This window comes from Caenorhabditis elegans, chromosome V (genome assembly GCF_000002985.6).
Source record: "Caenorhabditis elegans chromosome V".
Lineage (NCBI taxonomy): Eukaryota > Metazoa > Nematoda > Chromadorea > Rhabditida > Rhabditidae > Caenorhabditis > Caenorhabditis elegans.
In genome coordinates, this window is record NC_003283.11 from 8,968,310 (window position 1) to 8,986,366 (window position 18,057).

Consider the following 18,057-nt stretch of genomic DNA (forward strand, 5'->3'; position numbering starts at 1 on the left):
AGTGATTTCCATGAGCGGATTGAAAATAAACCAAACATTTAGTTGATCGTTCAAAACTATTAGTTTCAAGTGAATCAGTTGAAGTTGAGGCAATCATGTTTTTATTCTGAAAAGTTGGATAGATGTAGTTGAAATTTGAGTATATTGACCGAGACTACAGAACAAAGAAAGCTGTTAAGCGCACTTGTTATGTCTGCGTTTCCCGAAACAAACCCTAACGAAACAAAACTCGTCATGGCAATGTTCTTTTGCTATTTTCAAGTGGCGACAATTGTTATGGAAACTATTAGCTTAGAATGGTCTGAAAATTAAAAACCAGGCCACACGAGGAAAATACTGAAAAATACCAAGTACATGAAGTACATTAAACATTCCTGGATAGTTCTTATTTGAATTTTTTGTGTTTTCGAAAATTAATTCAAATATTTTATTGGAAATGAGAGTGTTGAAATATTTCAGAATGAGACCACTTGACGCGAAACGCTCCGAAAACGTCCCCAAGAACTTCCGTCCTTCGTTTTTCTTCCATGAGGGTCTGGAAAATTATTGAATGGTTATTGAATATATAATTTGATGACACTTACTTTGTACTGTTGACTGATTTTTAATATTTTTGTCAGTCGGTAGGAGTATCTAGTTGCATCTTTTTGTTCAACATAATACTCATGTAGATTATCGGCTAGAATATTCAATAACCTCTCCGTTGTCTTCTGCATTGATCCTCCAATTTTATTGCCAATATGGTAGAAGCATAGTACACAAAGAATATAGCAAAGTTCTTCATCTGTTGGCTGTACTTCCATCATACATTCTGTTACACTTTCACAAAGTATTGCAGATGTATTTCCAACAAAAGTTCTCAGTTGATCCGGAGAAAAATGTGAAAGCCAATTGAAGTCCCATTTGACGCTGTCAGTATTCACAACTGTATCGGTTTTTATAAGATATTCCTGAAATTTATTCTTTAATATTTTATCTCAAAATTTCGAACCTCACATTCTTCTTACACATTTTTGTTCTCCGTAATTCGGCTGTCATTGCACATCGTTCTATTCTTCTGAATAATAACCACATACATCTTGTTATAGTTATCTGAAATATTTTTTTTGAAAAAAAAAACAAATACAAACAAACAACTCATACCTTTTCATCAAATTCCAAACTTTGAAATTGATCAAGATAAGTCAGCCAAGTACTGGCTCTTTCCATTGAAATTTTCCAAATATTGAAAGATTCATTTTTACCGATGCAATCAGCTGTTTGAAATTTTTCCCCTAACTGAGTTTTTCGTATTTCCTTCAATCCATATGACAGTCTTTTTAAAGGTGATTGATTATCTATAGGAACTTCTTTCCGGCGATTCTAAAAAGTTTTTTTTAACAACATTTAAAACAATTTAAAAACTGTCTTACATCGGAGAGAATAGTTTCCATGGTTACGAGTAGAGGGGATAAATCAATAAAACTTTTAGTTTCCGGCGAGGAAGGAGTCTCTGATTTCTGAACAACATTTGGAGACTATATGTAGTTTAGAACTAATAAATGAATCTCTATTGTGTTTGATATCTAAATTTAAAAAAAGAGGTTATAGATCTATTTTTTAAGGAGAAAAACTCACTGTCTGGTTTCATACCAAGTGCAAAACATCGATTTATCCTACATCTTTTGCATGTCCATCTGAAAAAAAAATAATTTTTTACGAAAAAAGTTCGTTGAACTTAACAAACCTTCCGGCAGCATCCGGTGTACATTTTTTCCGTCCATCTAGACATTTGAAATGTTGTTTGTGAGAAACAAAAATTCTGCGAAAAAAAGCAGCACAAGCTCTACAAATTTCAACTCCAAAATGATTACCATGAGCGGGTTGATAACAAACTTTGCATTTGATTATTGGATTTGGAGTATTGGAACTTGAAGAATCAGATGAGGTAGAAGGGTGCATACTCCCTGCAAAGAACAAAAATTAAATGCGACGCAGGTGGAAAATGAAAGAAGAGAGAGCTTCTGTTTGACCTAAGTTTCCCTGCACGAGTGAAAGGACATTTACTATGACTAACCCGTTTTCAATGTTCCTAACACACCGCCCGTTGTTATGGCAGCATAAATGTTCTCTCGAGATATTCGCTACCACGGCTTAATAAATTTCAAACTCCAGTGAGTACAACGAGATATTCTATAGAAAAAATGGAACAACTAGTTAATTTAAATAGGAATGTCGGACACGGTTAACCCAATTCACTCTCGGCAGAACATATAGTCGGAAATGTTTGCACTGTGGCCATGTGGAATATCCAATACGAGACACAGAAGGTTAGAGAAAATATACTTTGAAGGTTAGGCCAATAGAACCGATATAGAGAGCAGACAGGAGTAAAAGAAGGAAATTAATACAGCCTTCATGAAAATTTTAATATTTTCTGCTGCTCCTAATTGAGTATTTGATCAACATTTATTTCAAACAACATATTTCAAGAAATCAGTTTGTAAAGTCCAAAACAATTATTCAAATCGTGCATATTTAAAAATATCCGGATGAGACCACTTGACTCGAAATACTCCAAATACTTCCCCAACAACTCCAACTCTTCGTTTTTCTTCCATCAATTTCTGAAATGAAAATGGCGACTTTATTTTTTATCGTTTGAGAATTTGAAAACAAAAGTTAAACTTTCTAACTTGGTGTTAATTTTGGAGACATACTTACGTTATATTGCTGACTGATTTTCATTAGTTGGGAGAGCCTATAAGTATATCTGTGTTCTCGATTTCTTTCCAAGTAGTAATTATGTAAGTTGTCAGAGAGAATTTTTTGTAGTCCTTCCAACTTTTGCTGAATTTCTCCTCCTACTTTTATACCAAGATATTGAAAGCAAAGGTCACATATGATAAAACAAAGTTCCTCATCTGATGGTTGAACTTCCATGATACAATTTGTCAATTCTTCACAATACATTCCAGAAGAGCTTCCAAGAAAAACTTTTATTTGTTCTGCCGAAAAATGGGAAAGCCAATCAAATTCATATTTTGTTTCCATGCTTACAAGGGAGTCAGTTTTCATTGCATATTCCTGCAAGTATGCTTTGTAATCTACAAGTATATTTTATAAAACAGACAAAAACTTACACTTTTTTGACATTTTTTCGCCCGTCTCAAATCGGCTGTCATTGCACTGCGTTCTAATCTTCGGAACAACAACCACATACATTTTGTTATAAGCATCTATAAGTACTTTTATTTTGAAACTACGTGTTTTTCAGAGCACCTTTTCTTCAGATTTCAAAGTGCAAAATTCATCAAAATATGTCAACCAAGTAGCTGCTCTCTCCATATCCATCTTCCAAGAATTAAATGTTTCATTTTTTCCGATCGATGTTACAACAGGAATATTCTCCAAAACTTGCGATTTTCTAATTTCTTTGAGGCCATATGCAAGTTTTTGCAGAGAAGTTTGATTTGTAATAGGAGTGTCAATTTGAGTTTTCTGAAAATAACAAGAGTTATGGCACAAAATTTGAAAAATAAAACGATTTAAAGACACTAACTAAAATATTTTCAATTGACTCAAGTAGAGATGTAAAATCAAAAAATGTAATATATTCTTCAGATGACGAGCTTATGGCGGATGGACTTGAAGTGTCTTTAGGATCGTTTGGAATTGATTCAGAGTAACTAATAGTATCATCACTGCATTGAATATCTTAATTATGTATGTATGACTTATTTAGAAAAATTAACACTTACTATCAGGTCTCATTCCAATGTCAAAACATTTCTTTGTTCGACAACTTTTACAGTCCCACCTGAAAAATATTATACAATTACACTTTTTAATTGAACTTGCCTTCCCACACTATTTGGCTCACATTTCATTTGGCCTCCTTGACACTTAAAATGCTGTTTATGAGTTATGAAAACTCTTCGAAAAAAAGCGGCACAAGCTCGACAACTGACAACTCCATAATGATTTCCATGAGCACGTAAATAACAGACTTGACACTTTCTTGACTTTCGCAAAGATTTTTTTGTTTTGACATCTGCCGAAGTAGAAGCTATCATGTCTCCTGCAACAAAATAATAAGAATAAATTATCCGAATTTTCCAATAAGATTATTTCAAATTTTTAAACTTATGAACTTATTAAAATTGTTTGAAACGATATCATAACTATGCTGTACAAAGAGAACAATTTAGCAGATTTGCCGAGGATATTGATCAAACTTATAAATCAACATTTTTTGAATCAGAATTTTTATTGCGCTAACACAAATCACCTAGTTTTTTTTAAAGCTTATGGAAAAATTTCAAACAGTTGCATTTAAAATTATAAACCAAACCTCACGAGGTGAAGGAAATAATGTTTGCATAAGAAGTGAGTCACTGATTTAAAACGCAGAGAAAGAGGGAAAAAGATTGCCAGCAGTATGTAAAATTGGCATGAAAAAATGAACATTTTAATTCATACATGTGTACGTATTTAGAAAAGAGGAAGAATAAACTCAGAAAACTGTTGTGGTTTTTTTTAAAACAAAATTCAGGTAAAAAAATCTTCGGTAAATTATTTATATTCCCTAGAGTCAACTATTCTAATTTTTTCAAAATCTCATCTCCTCTGGAAAGTTATATTTCTAGAGTATACTCGATGAGAAGTATGATCTTACATTCTGATCAAAAAGCAGATTATATTATTCACTTTCGAATAAGGGTATAAAAATATTAAAATTATTTATTTCGAGAATAAACATTCAAATGTCACATAACGCTGCACCTGAACAGGATAATTGGGTATTTGGGGAGAAACTGAGATCTGGGAGATGTGGCATGTATGACACATGAGATGCTGTGTAAATGGAAATTTTAATGTTTTGTACAAAACTCTGATTCAAACAGAAAATTGGAATAAATCAGGATGTGAAAATTCCACATGAAATGCATCCAAAACCATTGCAATATGTATTCGATCTCTTGTCTTATTCAACAAACTTTGCCAATCGTTGTTTATGGAAAGTAGTTTTGTTAATCGATGTGCATATCTTGATACTTCCTGATCTTTATAGTGTTCGTGAAGATCATTTGCCAAAACATCTTGCAACTTTTGTGTGACTTCCTCAACATCTCCACCTAGCATTTTTCCTGGAAAAAAGTTGAGCATATACAATGGCTAGTCAATTGACAAACCTGTTAGCTTCAGACATAATTGACCCAAAATGAATGCAAGTTCTGTATCTGTAGGATTCACATTAATAAACGAATCTACAAGAGAATCAGAATAATATGTCGGAATATCCAAAAGGCTGAAAAAACATTTTTTGATAAAACCGAATATTTCAATAAAACTATCAAAATACCTTCGTAACTCTTCCATGGAGTATCTTGTGCTCCACTCAGATTTTACATGAGTTGCATCATAGTCTACTAAAGAATCATGCGAAACCACAAATTGCTGAAATTCATGATAAGTTGGTAGGGCAAACATTGAAAAAAAACAAAACATTGAATAACCAGCCAAATTAACTTACCCTTTTTCCACAATTACCATTAACACGCATCTCAGCCGTCATTGACAGTCGCTCCAATCTTCCCCAGACATGCCACATACGCTTGAACATTGAGAATTTCTGATGGAACGGAAGTTCTCGAAAACCATCAAAATACATCAACCATGTGGCAGTTTTTGTCAGTTGTGCTTCCCAAAGGCTACAAGTTTCTTCTTTTCCATAGCATTTGATTAACTAAAAATAAATATTAGTTAGATTTTGCTTTAATGATAACAATACCGAAAGAGATTTCTGTTGTGTTAGTCGGGATTGTTTCAGTCCAAATGTAAGCTTTTCAAGTGTGCTCATTCCACTGTCGAAATCGGGCTCCTAAAAGTAAATTTTTTTACTGATAATTTGTAAATTAAAACAATTGCTTACCATTCGAAAAATCTTTTCAGTTTTTTCAATAATTGAACTCAAATCGATATACGTGGCTGGTCTTTCATGTAGTCTCTCTTTTTTTCGAAACAAAATTAGATGAGGAATTCCCAAGATTTTTTCCACGGTCTGAATATATTTTAAAATGAAGAATTGAATGTATTTTTCCATTAAATTCAAACTAACTTTTGGAATATTTTCCTCTATTAGCTTCCGTTTTCTGTTTTTTTCACGAAATATTAAAGAGCACTGGAATAAATCTCTGTCGTGTTGAATATCTGAATAAAGTTCGGTATACAAAATTCTCATCGTCAGCTGGGACTTACTATCTGGTGTCATTCCTAAACTATAGCACTTTTCAAGCCGACATTTCTTGCATTGCCATCTGAAATCAATTGAGTTGGACATTGTCAGATTAGAAGTAAAGGCCTCACCTTCCATCTTTGGGCTCACATGTTTTGTACGAACGACATTTTTGGCGATATCCGGTTCCGACGATCATCCGTCTGGAAATTTTATAATTGAAAAATTGAGAAAAATAACAGAATAAACCTGAAAAATGCCGCACAAGCTCGACAGGCAGTAACTCCGAAGTGATTTCCATGTCCTTTAGAGCAACAAATTTCACATTTCAAGTCAAAGTTGCTCTCAACACTCCCGATTGAACTCTCTGAACTGGATACCGGTGAAGTTGCACAACTCATTTATGTAGTTCTGAATTCAAAAATACCGTATTTATTAATTTGTTTGCAGTTTTCGGAAAGGATGTGAAACAATAAAGAATAATGAACAAAACACAAAATTCTACACGGTGCAATACTATTAAAAATAATTCGATTATAATGTTTGTTCAATAACGACTGAGTATGAAAAATCAATAACCGACGGTATAACGGATTAAGAATATTCTCGATCAAAAATTGAATCAAAGTTCACATAATTTATTAACTCATTCGCATGACAAGGCTGATAACATGGGTGAAAAACTAAACTTCATTAGAAAAAGAAAAGGAAGCGCAGAGAGGAATGGAAAAAGAGACAAGGAGAAAGCAAACACTGAAGTTGGTACCCCTGCTTCTCGTATATGAGTGTCTGTGTATGTGGTAGAAAATTCTTTCCTTCTCTAAGTTTCTATTCCTCTAAAATTCCGTTTCCAAGATACCAGAATGAATGAGGAACAAGAAACAAGACCGAGGACTATTATCTCGGTCACACATCTTCTGACGAGGTCACTACCGTGTTAATAATACACAAAAAATTGCAAAAATGCATTTATACTGAAACTATTTTAACAAAACTTTAAGAAATATTCATTTGGAATGCCTAATACATAGTAAATCAAAATATGTAGGACATGAGATCAGAATGTGATAAAAAGAGATAATGAGATAATAAACAAAAATTTATCATGCAGAAGACACATTCAAAGTTGATAGTCTTATCAATTACAAAAATTGTTCAATTTTCTAAATTATTAACACGTGAGTTGAAAGTATTCATGATTCGAAATATTAATTTCATAAACTCCAAGAATAGCGCACAAGTGAAATTTCTCGCTTCTACTATTTCTTAGTTTCTGAAATTTTAAATATCAATCTTGTGGATGATAGTTCTCTAAACAACTCACAACAAATTTATCACAAACTTTTAGTAATTGACTCAGTCGCAATGCATATGGAACTTTATTCCTTTTTGTGTAATACAAATGCAAATCATTAGCCAACGTATCAAGTAGTTTTTCAGTAGCATCTAATAACTCGCCTTGAATGATTTTTCCTAAAAGAATTGATGGAACCGATTTTATAAAAAACTTTAATTCTCACCTGCCATTCCAAAAGATAAAGTACACAAGAGATAGGCGAGTTCAACTAAATCCGGTTTCAATTCGACAATTCCCCACACAATATCATCATAGAACAAATCTTTTGCATTGAATAAACTGTAAAAGTGTATTTGAATCCCGATGGAACACTTAGAACAATTCTCACAAAGAAAATGAGTCAAATTACGACATAGTTTGTCTACTTTTGAAGTCCGAGACTATTATCATCACCTTTCTTTGGAAAGGAAATAGTCTTTTCTAGTCATTTTTCAACTATTTTCTTCAAACACAAAAACTTACATTGAAGTTCTTCAAAAGAATAATGGCTCCACCAGCTCATATCTGCATCCATTCGGGAGTAATCGGAAAGATGATTATTTGACACGACGAACTGCTGAAAATATGATTCAAAAATGTTTATCAAAGTCACTAACATCTTACTAACATTCTTACCGCACTGCCTATTAACCCTCATCTGTGCCGTCATTGCAGTCCTTTCTAGTTTATTCCAAGTTGACCATGTCGTTTGAACAAGTTGTAGTCTCAAATGATATGGAAGATTCCTAAACGCATTTGAGTAATTGAGCCATTTGACAACAGCTAAAATCTGATCTTCCCATGAAGATATCGCAGTTTCTCTTGTGATGAATGATGCTGCTTAAATAATAATTTGTAGATAAACTTTTAATTATTTCGAAAACGAAACGCAAGAATAGATTACTGCGGAGAACGATGCTCCTCCAATCCACGTGCAAACTGCTCAAGGTTGTTTAATTTCCACAGATGGAGAGAACTTTGGGGATTCTGCGGGATATCTTTTGATTAATTGTATTCACCGAATCTATTCACGCTTGTTACCATTTCTTCAACCTTGCTAGCAAAACTAGTCATGTCGATGTATGTTACAGCGCAATTTGCTGATAACTCTTTTTTCGTAAAACAAATGTAATGAGGTTGTCCTAAAACGGATTCCACTGTCTGAAAGATTCCACTGAAATAAATCTCGGTCACATTGAATATCTGGAAAAATACATTAACTAATAGAAGTTAACATGAATTTTCTACTCCGTGTTGTCATTCCATTTGCAATACATCTATCGAAGCGACATTTTTTACAAGCCCATCTGAAAAAAATTCGCTATTTTTATTACTTATTATTAAAATTTCAAATTTACCTTCCTTTATTGTCCGCTTTGCATTTAGAATTCATAAATTGGCAGACAATTTCTGGCCCTGTATTGAAATGACACCTCCTAAAAAATGCAGCACAAGCTCGACAAGTTAATGCTCCAAAATGTTTTCCATGCGCTTGAATACCACAAATTTTACAACAAGACATATCAGGAAGCACAATTTCTAATAAATCCGCGCTCTCTATGACCTCAGTTTTAGGTGTTGAAGTTGAAGCTGAACCATCCATTCTTAAAAATAAGAGTGAAGCTTAATCTTCGAAACAAATTATTTAAAAGTACAATTACATGGACGTGAAAAGATAACAACGTTAAGAAGAAATATACATACACGCAGACACAACGAGAAATACAACTGCATCGAGAGAATATTTGCCGACAAGTGGAAACCGATAATATTTAGTATAAGAGGGTGTCCTACTAGTGCAAACTAACTTTTTTGTTTGAATTTTGATATAAAGGACATAGATTTTTATATAGTGCGGAAAACAGGAACATTTTTATTGAACAGAGATGCTTGGGAATAAATCAAACTATCGTTTCATTGAAGACTCTAAAATTCAGTTCATATATTTTTAAAAATAATTCAAATACGGGATGAAAATTAATTGATTCATGAAAGTATAGTTATATTAGTTATTTTGTGATTAAATTTTCAAGGTTCCAGCTTCTTTTTCAGACAATATCCTATGCTACCAGAAATCAGAGAATGTTGGTAAATACTATTTGTCTACAAAAAATAAAGCATCAAATCACACTTTTTGTGACAGTAATGATTCACGGGTCGTTGTTACTTTGAGTTCTGTACGCTTCAAAATTATGAAATAGAAACAGAATTGGCGAGGTAGGGAGTTTGGAGTTTGATAAGCTTTTAACCATACATATAATTATACCGGAATCAGTGACGACAAACCGTTAAAAATGTTGATTGTTGTTCTCCATATCTGTAAAACAGCTTCACCAAGATTTCCATCGATAATTTATGGGGTTTATGATTCAAAGTAAAAGTAGGGCCAAAATAAACTTCGATGCCGATAAAGTTCGATAAATGAACAACTCAAAATATCTCAAAATTTTATGTCAAAAGTGCAGCAATTTATCAATATTTCAAAAAATATGGACTGTTGCAAAAATATGAGCCCTACAGTGTTCAAATAGAAACTATTAAAATATTTTAAAACATAACCCTATTTACATTTGGTGATAACTAAGCAACTGCAATTGTTTTGATAGAAAATAAGAAATCTAAAAAAACTTTTGAAAAAGTTTTACTGTGATATTTAGTCATCCTATCATCATACGGATTGGCTTGAACAATTTTTCTACAAATGGTTCCATTTTTAAGTTAAAAAATTACGGTGACACCAAACCGATCAGATTTTCTCTTGGATAACAATCAAAGTCTGTATAAACTTTGAAATCTTTGAACCCAGTGATTTGCAATTTTTTATTTTTTTTTACTTTGCGTCATAGGATTATATCATAAGAATTGCAGGTGTTTTTAAAGCTAAATTCTGAGAGTGTAATGCAGGCTTTATACTGAAAATGTTTTGCCAAATATTCGAGATTGAGATTGTTGAGATCACTTGATTTTATCTTGAACAAATAATTTATCAATAAGCAATTCACAAGAAGTATAAATTAAAACTGATGTATGTCCGCGAGGACTCGATAATAAGAGATTTCTGCTCAAAATCGTTTGGAGATTTTTTTGGAGATTTTGAGCCACCATAGAACATGTTAAAAGATTTCAAGAAGTCTCTTAATAAAATATATTTTTTTGTCGTGTTAAGAATAATAGATTAATGTAAACTTGCTAATTTACCATACTCATTCTCAAGGTTTTTGAGCAATGAACATGCAAGGTTCTTCTTAAAAAACGTAAACAACTAATTGTACAGGTGCACCACGAAAGCAATACTTATTAGCGTGAAGAAAATAAATACAGTGCATCAGAATGTAAAATTAATTCATTTTAATCAAACATTATCTATATCTGTCCTAAATCTTAATTTTGTTACAACGAAGTCGTTCCCTTTACGTTAAAAATTGATCACTCATTGTTAGTTGGAATATTTAATTTCCAAAATAGTTTAGTTTTCAGGAAATAAAGTCTCGTAGTCCTAATTTATTTAATATTTCAAATTGCATTACATGAATCAGGTTATACAATATTCAACGATTTTCTTTTATTTAATTTGTATCCATTAGAATTATATAGTTGAACAACAGAAAACTCATTTATTACACAAGTTTATTACTACAAGTTTATACAAGTTAATACGACTATAATGTGGTTCTTCCAGTTGAATATAGAGATTGAACCTTATTCCGATCAGTTTTCTCACAGCAAATGAATCCTGAAAACTCAAATTCTGATTGAAGCTCTGCTTATTTCATTAATATGCTTACTTCTAATTGCATTTCTATAATCTCGAATGATCCAAATTATTGCTAGTTGATCAAGTGGAGGATAAACCGCAACTAAAGCTATTGCAATGTTAGAGTATGCTCCAAATGAAACTCCAACAATTGGAGAAACCAAGAGAAGAGCAGTTGGGGTGTACATCATTATGATTGGAATTCCTGCTTGAATAGCCAATGCAAATAGTAATTGCTTCTGCATTCTTCTTGTATGCTCGCTCAATTCCGACTGTAATTTTGCCAATTTGAAGTAACATTGCATTCCGAAGTATCCCATGATTCCAAGACAAATGAAAAAGCATGAACATAAAGCCATCATTGTTAACCAGACACCAATTGGCTTTGTGCACTCTCCGTTGTCATCGCAAATCTGAAAGTTCATCGGTTTTCTAGACATCTTAAATTAGAGTTTCATCTTACGTAATATATTGGCCCGTTGTAAAGTACTTGATCCATTGTCAGATTATAATTCGTTTTAAATTCCTCTCTGAAAAGTTCAAACTGATCACTAATAAAAACTTTTTTGAAAATCAAAGCTCACGTTAGCTGATCAGTGAAATAATCAAATTCACCAAGAAAGAAATATTTCAGTGAAATGAGAAAAAGTCCGAGAGTGAACGATCCGAGAACCCAAAACATAAGGTACAACTTGCTGAACATCCAGAGATACCGGTGATGAAAGATTGCGACGAATCGGTAAATGAAGTGAACGGATAGGATGATGAGCATTGTGACGTACATTGTGCAAAATTGAACTGAAAGTTATCAAAATGGAAAATTAATGGGGTTATTCAAGTAGTGTCGGAAAATTAAAAAGTGTAGAAAAATTACGTCACAACCTTATTCAAGTAATGTAGCAAAATGTATTTAAATACATTTTGCTACATTACTTGAATAACCCCATAAGTTTTAATTTTATTACGTATTTTTATTTTCAATAATCCTTTAAACAATTAATGAAAGAAAAACAATTAGAAGTTAATAACTCACGAATCAAGAGTGGTCCGAGAGTTCTATCCGGACCGTTGTACATTCTGAAGAGTACATAAGATGTTTCAGTACTGTGAGCTGCCAAATTTGCATTAGTTGTCGCCGTAGAATACATTATTAGAACCACGTTGTACACAATCATCAGGTACTTGTATGGACCAAAACTAGCTCGAGTTTTGAAAATTATCAAGAGAAGAAGGAAGATTTCAGATGCCAGGGAAATAATATATTTGATTCCCGATGTATGCATAGCCAAGCCAAGAAGAAACTCAGAGCTCATTGTTGAAAGTTTAACTGAAAATTTGAAACTTAAAAATGGAGTAAATCTCGCAGGTGTTAAGATTTCGTGCGGTCTTAGCAACAAGAAACAAAGTAAACTGAAGAAAAACTTAAACGTCAAAGCAGAGAAATTGAAATGAAATTTATTAACATTCACAGTCTAATGAAATCATGGCAATTAGATCAAAGTGCGTTAAAAAGAGATATGTTCTAGACTGATTTTTGAGAAAAAGATGATTAAAATCCCTCCCATGGGATTTTAATTTTAAGGTGGATAATTGCTCTAATGATGCGCTGAGAAAAAAGCTAGAAGAATCAAATGATGCAAGATATTGTTTCGATATATTCTTGGCAAAATATGTGCAAGTTTTGGGGAGAGAAATAATAATACAACATTTTTGAGAAAGATCTCACAGTTTTTTATAATTTGCATTATGAGAATAGTAAGGTTTTTGAAGCTTCCGTATCCAATATAAATCTCCAAATACTAAGTATATTATTTTATTTTTCTATAATTTAAAACGATTTCTTTTTGTGCGAAATGTTCCTGCTACTAATGAAAAATTGTAAGTCAACGCTATTACATCACACAGCATGTAAAAATATTTATATCTTGGCAAGGGCAGATGAAAACTTTTATAGTGAAAGTTTAAATATTACCTAAATGTTGGAATCTGAATAAACAAAAATTTATTTTTTTAATTTCGAATAATGATATATCATGCGGTGAGCAGTTCTAGGAGCCTTCAGGTAGGCGTTTTTTGCCAATAGTTGTCTGACCGCCTTGACAGAACAACACTTTAGTAATCATATGAAATGGCAAAAAGCAGATGAACAGTTTTATAGTGAAAGTTTGAATACTACCAAAATTTTGGAATTTAAATAAACAAAAATTCATTTCATTATATTGAATAATGGTAAATCACGCGCTTAATCATTTTTAGGAATCTTCAGGTGAAAAGTCGTCTGGCCGACTTCACAGAACAACACTTCAGCAATCATACTAAAGTGCAGTTTTCTGCAAATATAAAAATTAGTTCTGATAAATGAAATACATAATAAGAGATAAATTCGAAAATCATGGCAATTGGCTACAGATATTGAAATAAATTTCTAGCCAGATGTTTGTAGCGTAATTGAAAGTTTATTAATATTTATTATCAATACACGCATTTGCATCGATTTAATCTACACACGAATTTTTCAAATGAAGTATGAAATAATTGTGCTTGCTTACGTAGTTTTTTGTTAATTAAAACACAACTCAAAACTAATACATAGTTGCAATGTTTGGCCTTATATAAGTTTCATAAGTTTCAAGACATTCGCAAGCGTTTAACTATAGAAATAATTAATAATGTATACGATGTAAAGCTTAATCAATTGGTGGATAAAATACAAGTTTATTTGTTCACATGCAGATTACTGAAGTTGCTAAATGACAGAAAAACTATCGAACTATAACGATAAATGCGATTTGGTAAGGCTTAATCTTGTAGTGAAGATTGTTGAAGAGGACGTATTGTCTGATTTTTTTCCACATTTGAAAAAATCTGAAAAAAAAAACAAATATTTCTGTAACGAAAGCATCATCAAATTAGAATACCTTTCACACCAATTCTAAAATCTTTGATGACGTAGATGATTGCGAACTGATCAATTGGAGGATAGATTGAAAGTGTTGCCATGGCAATATTAACATATGGTCCCAACCCAATCTTGAACATTGGGGTAATGAAGAGCAAAAGTATTGGAATGTACATGAAGATTATTGGGATGACAGACTGAAACAATCAAAGTGGCTGACTAAACTAAAATCAGTTGTCTTACTTGAATAATTAAAGCAATCATCAACTGTTTTTGAAGATCAACAGTTCGGCAGCTTGTCTGCTTATCATTCTTATTCAGTTTCACACAACAACGGTATCCACAGTACAACATTATGACGATTGAGAAAATCTGCCAAAAAATTGTTTATATTTTTTATTAGAAAGTGATGTTCCAACCAATCCATTACTTAGAATCATCATTGCAGTCCAGTCCTTCAATGGCATCTCACATTCATCATTTTCATTACAAATGTAATAATTTGGTCCATTATATACAACTTGGTCCATTGTCAAGTTATAGTATAGAGAGAACTCCTCGCTGAAAAATAGGGGAAGCTTTTAAAAACAAATTACGCTGTACCTAAGCTCGATTGATCGGCGTTCGGTCTCGGGGAATGCGAAGAATTTAAGTATGCACATTGATACCCCACAAGCTGCTGACCCAAATACCCAAAACATTAAATACCCTCCGTTGAAATACTCCATTTTTTTAAAGCTAGAAAATAAATATTTGAAAAGTTATTAACCTGATAACTTACTCGCAAACAACAACATAGCGATAGATGAAATGAACGACCAGAAGGAGAATCAAGGTGAAGTAAAACGCGCAGAAATCGACTGAAAATTAGAAATTGATCACTGAATTCCAATTAATTTGACTAACTGAGAAAAATTGGTGCAAGATAGCGGCTAACATATCCTTCATACAGATCAAAGACAACAAATGATGTTTCCGTACTATGCGCCATCATTCCTGACATTACACTTATAACTGAATACATGAGTTCAACAATTGTATAAGAAAACATCAAACGGCGATAGGCGCCATAAGAAGTGTTGGCCTTAAAAGTGAGCAAGTAGAAAAGCATTGTGTTTGAAAATAATGCAACAACGACTCCCAACTGTTCGCAACGAATTGTGAAGGTTAACATCCATCGTGCGCTCATCTCAAGGTTTCAGCGTGAATGAGCTCTTTGAAATTGTTTTCCGACATGGAACAACTGTACAATAGGGATTCACTATACGTTTTGAACTTTTTCATATTTATGTCTACTTGTCTACTTAAAACTAAAGACCCTACGAAATGACTGTTTTGGAACAATATTTTTGAAAACAGTAGACGTCTGGCGTAAAGCTAAGGGAATATATAAAGTAGTGTTAAGACAAGGATCACAAACTGAACATTTTATGAAGAAACACAAAATTATCAAATACTTATGGCAAGGTGTTAACAATAATTTAATGTAATCTAATTTAATGGTAATTATGGCAAATGTCAATCCTTATCGTTAGTTGAGCCATGGGTGAAGCCAGAATTATGAAAAACGGTCCGATGACAACTGAGTGATATAAAATAAATTTTGATCTGCTGTCCATATCCAGCTTGAAGCGACTGCCAGTTGTAAACTGGTTGGGTCAACTTTTTCGACTATTTTAAAAATCCTTATACGGCTCACTATTTTGTGTGTGATTTTAATTCTTTAGGTCTACCGTTTTAACAGACTTTTCACAATAAAAAACAGCTTTTAAATAAAAAAAATTCCGCTGCTTTTCCAGCAGCTGATACCCATTTTTCAGGACTGCCGTTGTACCTGTGTTTGTAATTTATGAATGAGGATGAAAACAGAAATAAATTATTCAATTTACAACACAACAATATTTTTTAAATGAAAATTTCAAATTAATTAAAAATATTGGTGATCTTTATGCTTAAAATTAATACGACCAAATATGTGAAAGAAAGTCATAAATATGATTGAAAGGATATCAGTTAAGGAGATGATGCCAGGCCTTTTTTTTTGTTGTTAAAACAGCGGAAGACGGTGAGGTGCCCGATTTGGTTCCGCGTTTGAAGAAATCTAAAACTGAGGGAACATTTATTCAGTCGACATTTCAGAAATATCTAACTTTTTACTGCAGTTCTAAAGTCTTTGATAACATAAATGATTGCAAATTGATCAACTGGAGGATATATGGCTACAGTAGCTATCGCAATGTTGACATAAGGACCGGCGGCAATGCGAATCATTGGAGTTACAAAGAGAATAAGAATTGGTATGTACATGAGAGTTATCGGAATGAGCGACTGAAATTTTTCCATTAAAAAATATAAAGAAGTCGAAAACTCAAATTGTCTTACTTGAATGATCAAAGCAATCATCAGCTGTTTCTGCAGTTGAACTGTGTGGTGGCTAGCATTCAGCTTGTTTTTTTCAAGTTTCATACAACAAAAATATCCACAGCAGAACATGATTATAACTGAGAACATCTGTAAGAAACTACGATTAAATGTCCATCTTCAAAAGATACTTACTAATCCACAACAAAAAATAATCATTGTAATCCAGTCAACTAACGATATTTCGCATTTTCCATTTTCATCACAATTGTAATAATTTGGTCCATTGTAAACAACTTCTTCCATAGTCAGGTTATAGTATTGGGAAAAGTCATCTCTAAGAAATTTTGGTAGTTGATTTATATCATTAAAAAGATTTCATCGCCTTACCGCAGTTCATTTGTTAGCCGCTCTTTTTGTGGAAAAGCAAAATACTTTACAGTCACCATCGAGATTCCACAAGCTGCACATCCAAATACCCAACACAACAAATAACCTCCATCGAAGTACTTTAATTTTGCTGAGCTACAATTGTTTTTACTGAAATGTGTAGTTAAAAACTGATAGCTTACTCGCAAATAACTATATAACGGTATATGAAGTGGACAACGAGGAGAGTAATCAAAGTGTAGTAGATTGCACAAAAGCCCACTGAAAAAAAAACCAATTCATTATTCGAAAACTGAAATTACTTACGGAGAAAAATAGGTGCAAGCGAACGGCTAACATATCCTTGATAAACGTTGAACACGACAAACGAAGTTTCGGTACTATGGGCCATCATACCACAGATTTTGTTGAAAAATGTGTACATGATTTCAACGATGGTATAGGACAACATTAAACGACGATAAGAACCATAGGAACTAGTGGCTTTGAAAGTAAGCATATAAAGAAGTAAAGAATTGGAAAATGATGCGATTCCGACTCCAACTAGCTCACAACGAGAAGTTATAGCCAACATCCATTTTGCACTTATCCTATAGAACGGAACAATGACATCAATTGAGAAATACTTCCGTGCGAGCTTCTTATAAGAAGAAAAACTGTTCTGCAACAGGGAATTACTATACGATTCGAATTTCTCAATGTTTACAGCCTGTTATCAGAAAATCAAAGAAGGAACTATTATTCAATCGTAGATCATGGTATGGAAAATTTCTTGTAACAAATTATGCCGGTACGTCTGGCAATTTCAATGTAAGAAATAACAGTTCAGTTATATCAAAGAGTGATCATTGACTAGCAGACAATTATCCCACGTAGACTAACTGTATACTCCCAGAGATCCACTTCCTTCTTAAAATCGAAGATGAGTGGATCTTTGATTTTATTCAAGCAGCACAGGACTACAAAATACCTGATTCTCTACCTCCAAGACGACCTACGCCTCTTCACACCTGCAAACCTAATAGGCCTAAAAACTGGACTGCCAGCGATGGAAATTTTCAGAACTTTACTTACTAAACTTAAATAGAAAGTTCAATAGT

At 32.9% G+C, this 18,057-nt stretch overlaps 5 protein-coding genes and 2 pseudogenes across 8 annotated transcripts; all 7 read right to left on the reverse strand.

The window, feature by feature from the left end:
• Window positions 1–427: 427 nt before the first annotated feature.
• nhr-194 lies at window positions 428–2,243 on the reverse strand (annotated as a pseudogene). Its single transcript has 8 exons — window positions 2,057–2,243; window positions 1,727–1,946; window positions 1,618–1,676; window positions 1,413–1,565; window positions 1,144–1,362; window positions 997–1,092; window positions 585–950; window positions 428–535 (listed from the first exon to the last, which is right to left on the reverse strand). Coding segments are annotated over exons 1-8 (1,408 nt in total).
• Window positions 2,244–2,383: 140 nt separating this feature from the next.
• On the reverse strand, window positions 2,384–4,062 carry nhr-195 (the record flags this gene model as incomplete). 2 transcript variants are annotated; one of them, NM_001383363.1, is made up of 7 exons in its annotated part: window positions 2,384–2,606; window positions 2,704–3,066; window positions 3,123–3,218; window positions 3,262–3,480; window positions 3,542–3,696; window positions 3,741–3,799; window positions 3,841–4,062. In NM_001383363.1, the coding sequence occupies 4 exons, from the start codon at window positions 3,331–3,333 to the stop codon at window positions 2,499–2,501; spliced, it is 639 nt and encodes a 212-aa protein (NP_001370765.1). The 2 variants fall into 2 exon arrangements, with proteins under 2 accessions (NP_001370765.1, NP_001256111.1); NM_001269182.3 differs by having other exon boundaries at window positions 2,499–2,606; window positions 3,841–4,055.
• A 642-nt stretch (window positions 4,063–4,704) lies between these two features.
• Window positions 4,705–6,630, reverse strand: nhr-143 (Nuclear Hormone Receptor family). Its single transcript, NM_072916.5, has 10 exons — window positions 6,467–6,630; window positions 6,349–6,420; window positions 6,241–6,299; window positions 6,101–6,192; window positions 5,915–6,043; window positions 5,774–5,863; window positions 5,516–5,728; window positions 5,345–5,439; window positions 5,175–5,290; window positions 4,705–5,129 (listed from the first exon to the last, which is right to left on the reverse strand). Exons 1-10 carry the CDS (start codon window positions 6,616–6,618, stop codon window positions 4,879–4,881), a joined length of 1,269 nt encoding a protein of 422 aa, NP_505317.2. The 5' UTR covers window positions 6,619–6,630; the 3' UTR covers window positions 4,705–4,878.
• A 758-nt stretch (window positions 6,631–7,388) lies between these two features.
• nhr-144 lies at window positions 7,389–9,156 on the reverse strand (annotated as a pseudogene). Its single transcript has 9 exons — window positions 8,912–9,156; window positions 8,802–8,860; window positions 8,595–8,756; window positions 8,458–8,540; window positions 8,182–8,393; window positions 8,037–8,130; window positions 7,738–7,853; window positions 7,542–7,690; window positions 7,389–7,490 (listed from the first exon to the last, which is right to left on the reverse strand). Coding segments are annotated over exons 1-9 (1,222 nt in total).
• Window positions 9,157–11,153: 1,997 nt separating this feature from the next.
• On the reverse strand, window positions 11,154–12,636 carry str-84 (Serpentine receptor class r-10). The gene is made up of 5 exons (NM_072918.2): window positions 12,341–12,636; window positions 11,892–12,105; window positions 11,771–11,837; window positions 11,339–11,720; window positions 11,154–11,286 (listed from the first exon to the last, which is right to left on the reverse strand). Exons 1-5 carry the CDS (start codon window positions 12,618–12,620, stop codon window positions 11,213–11,215), a joined length of 1,017 nt encoding a protein of 338 aa, NP_505319.1. The 5' UTR covers window positions 12,621–12,636; the 3' UTR covers window positions 11,154–11,212.
• A 1,441-nt stretch (window positions 12,637–14,077) lies between these two features.
• On the reverse strand, window positions 14,078–15,395 carry str-86 (Serpentine receptor class r-10; the record flags this gene model as incomplete). Its single annotated transcript, NM_072919.2, has 7 exons — window positions 14,078–14,172; window positions 14,226–14,403; window positions 14,450–14,578; window positions 14,626–14,767; window positions 14,810–14,944; window positions 14,988–15,066; window positions 15,113–15,395. 7 exons carry the CDS (start codon window positions 15,393–15,395, stop codon window positions 14,078–14,080), a joined length of 1,041 nt encoding a protein of 346 aa, NP_505320.2.
• An 820-nt stretch (window positions 15,396–16,215) lies between these two features.
• Window positions 16,216–17,531, reverse strand: str-85 (Serpentine receptor class r-10; the record flags this gene model as incomplete). The annotated part of the gene is made up of 7 exons (NM_072920.1): window positions 16,216–16,307; window positions 16,357–16,534; window positions 16,589–16,717; window positions 16,763–16,904; window positions 16,958–17,092; window positions 17,140–17,218; window positions 17,264–17,531. The coding sequence occupies 7 exons, from the start codon at window positions 17,529–17,531 to the stop codon at window positions 16,216–16,218; spliced, it is 1,023 nt and encodes a 340-aa protein (NP_505321.1).
• Window positions 17,532–18,057: the final 526 nt, after the last annotated feature.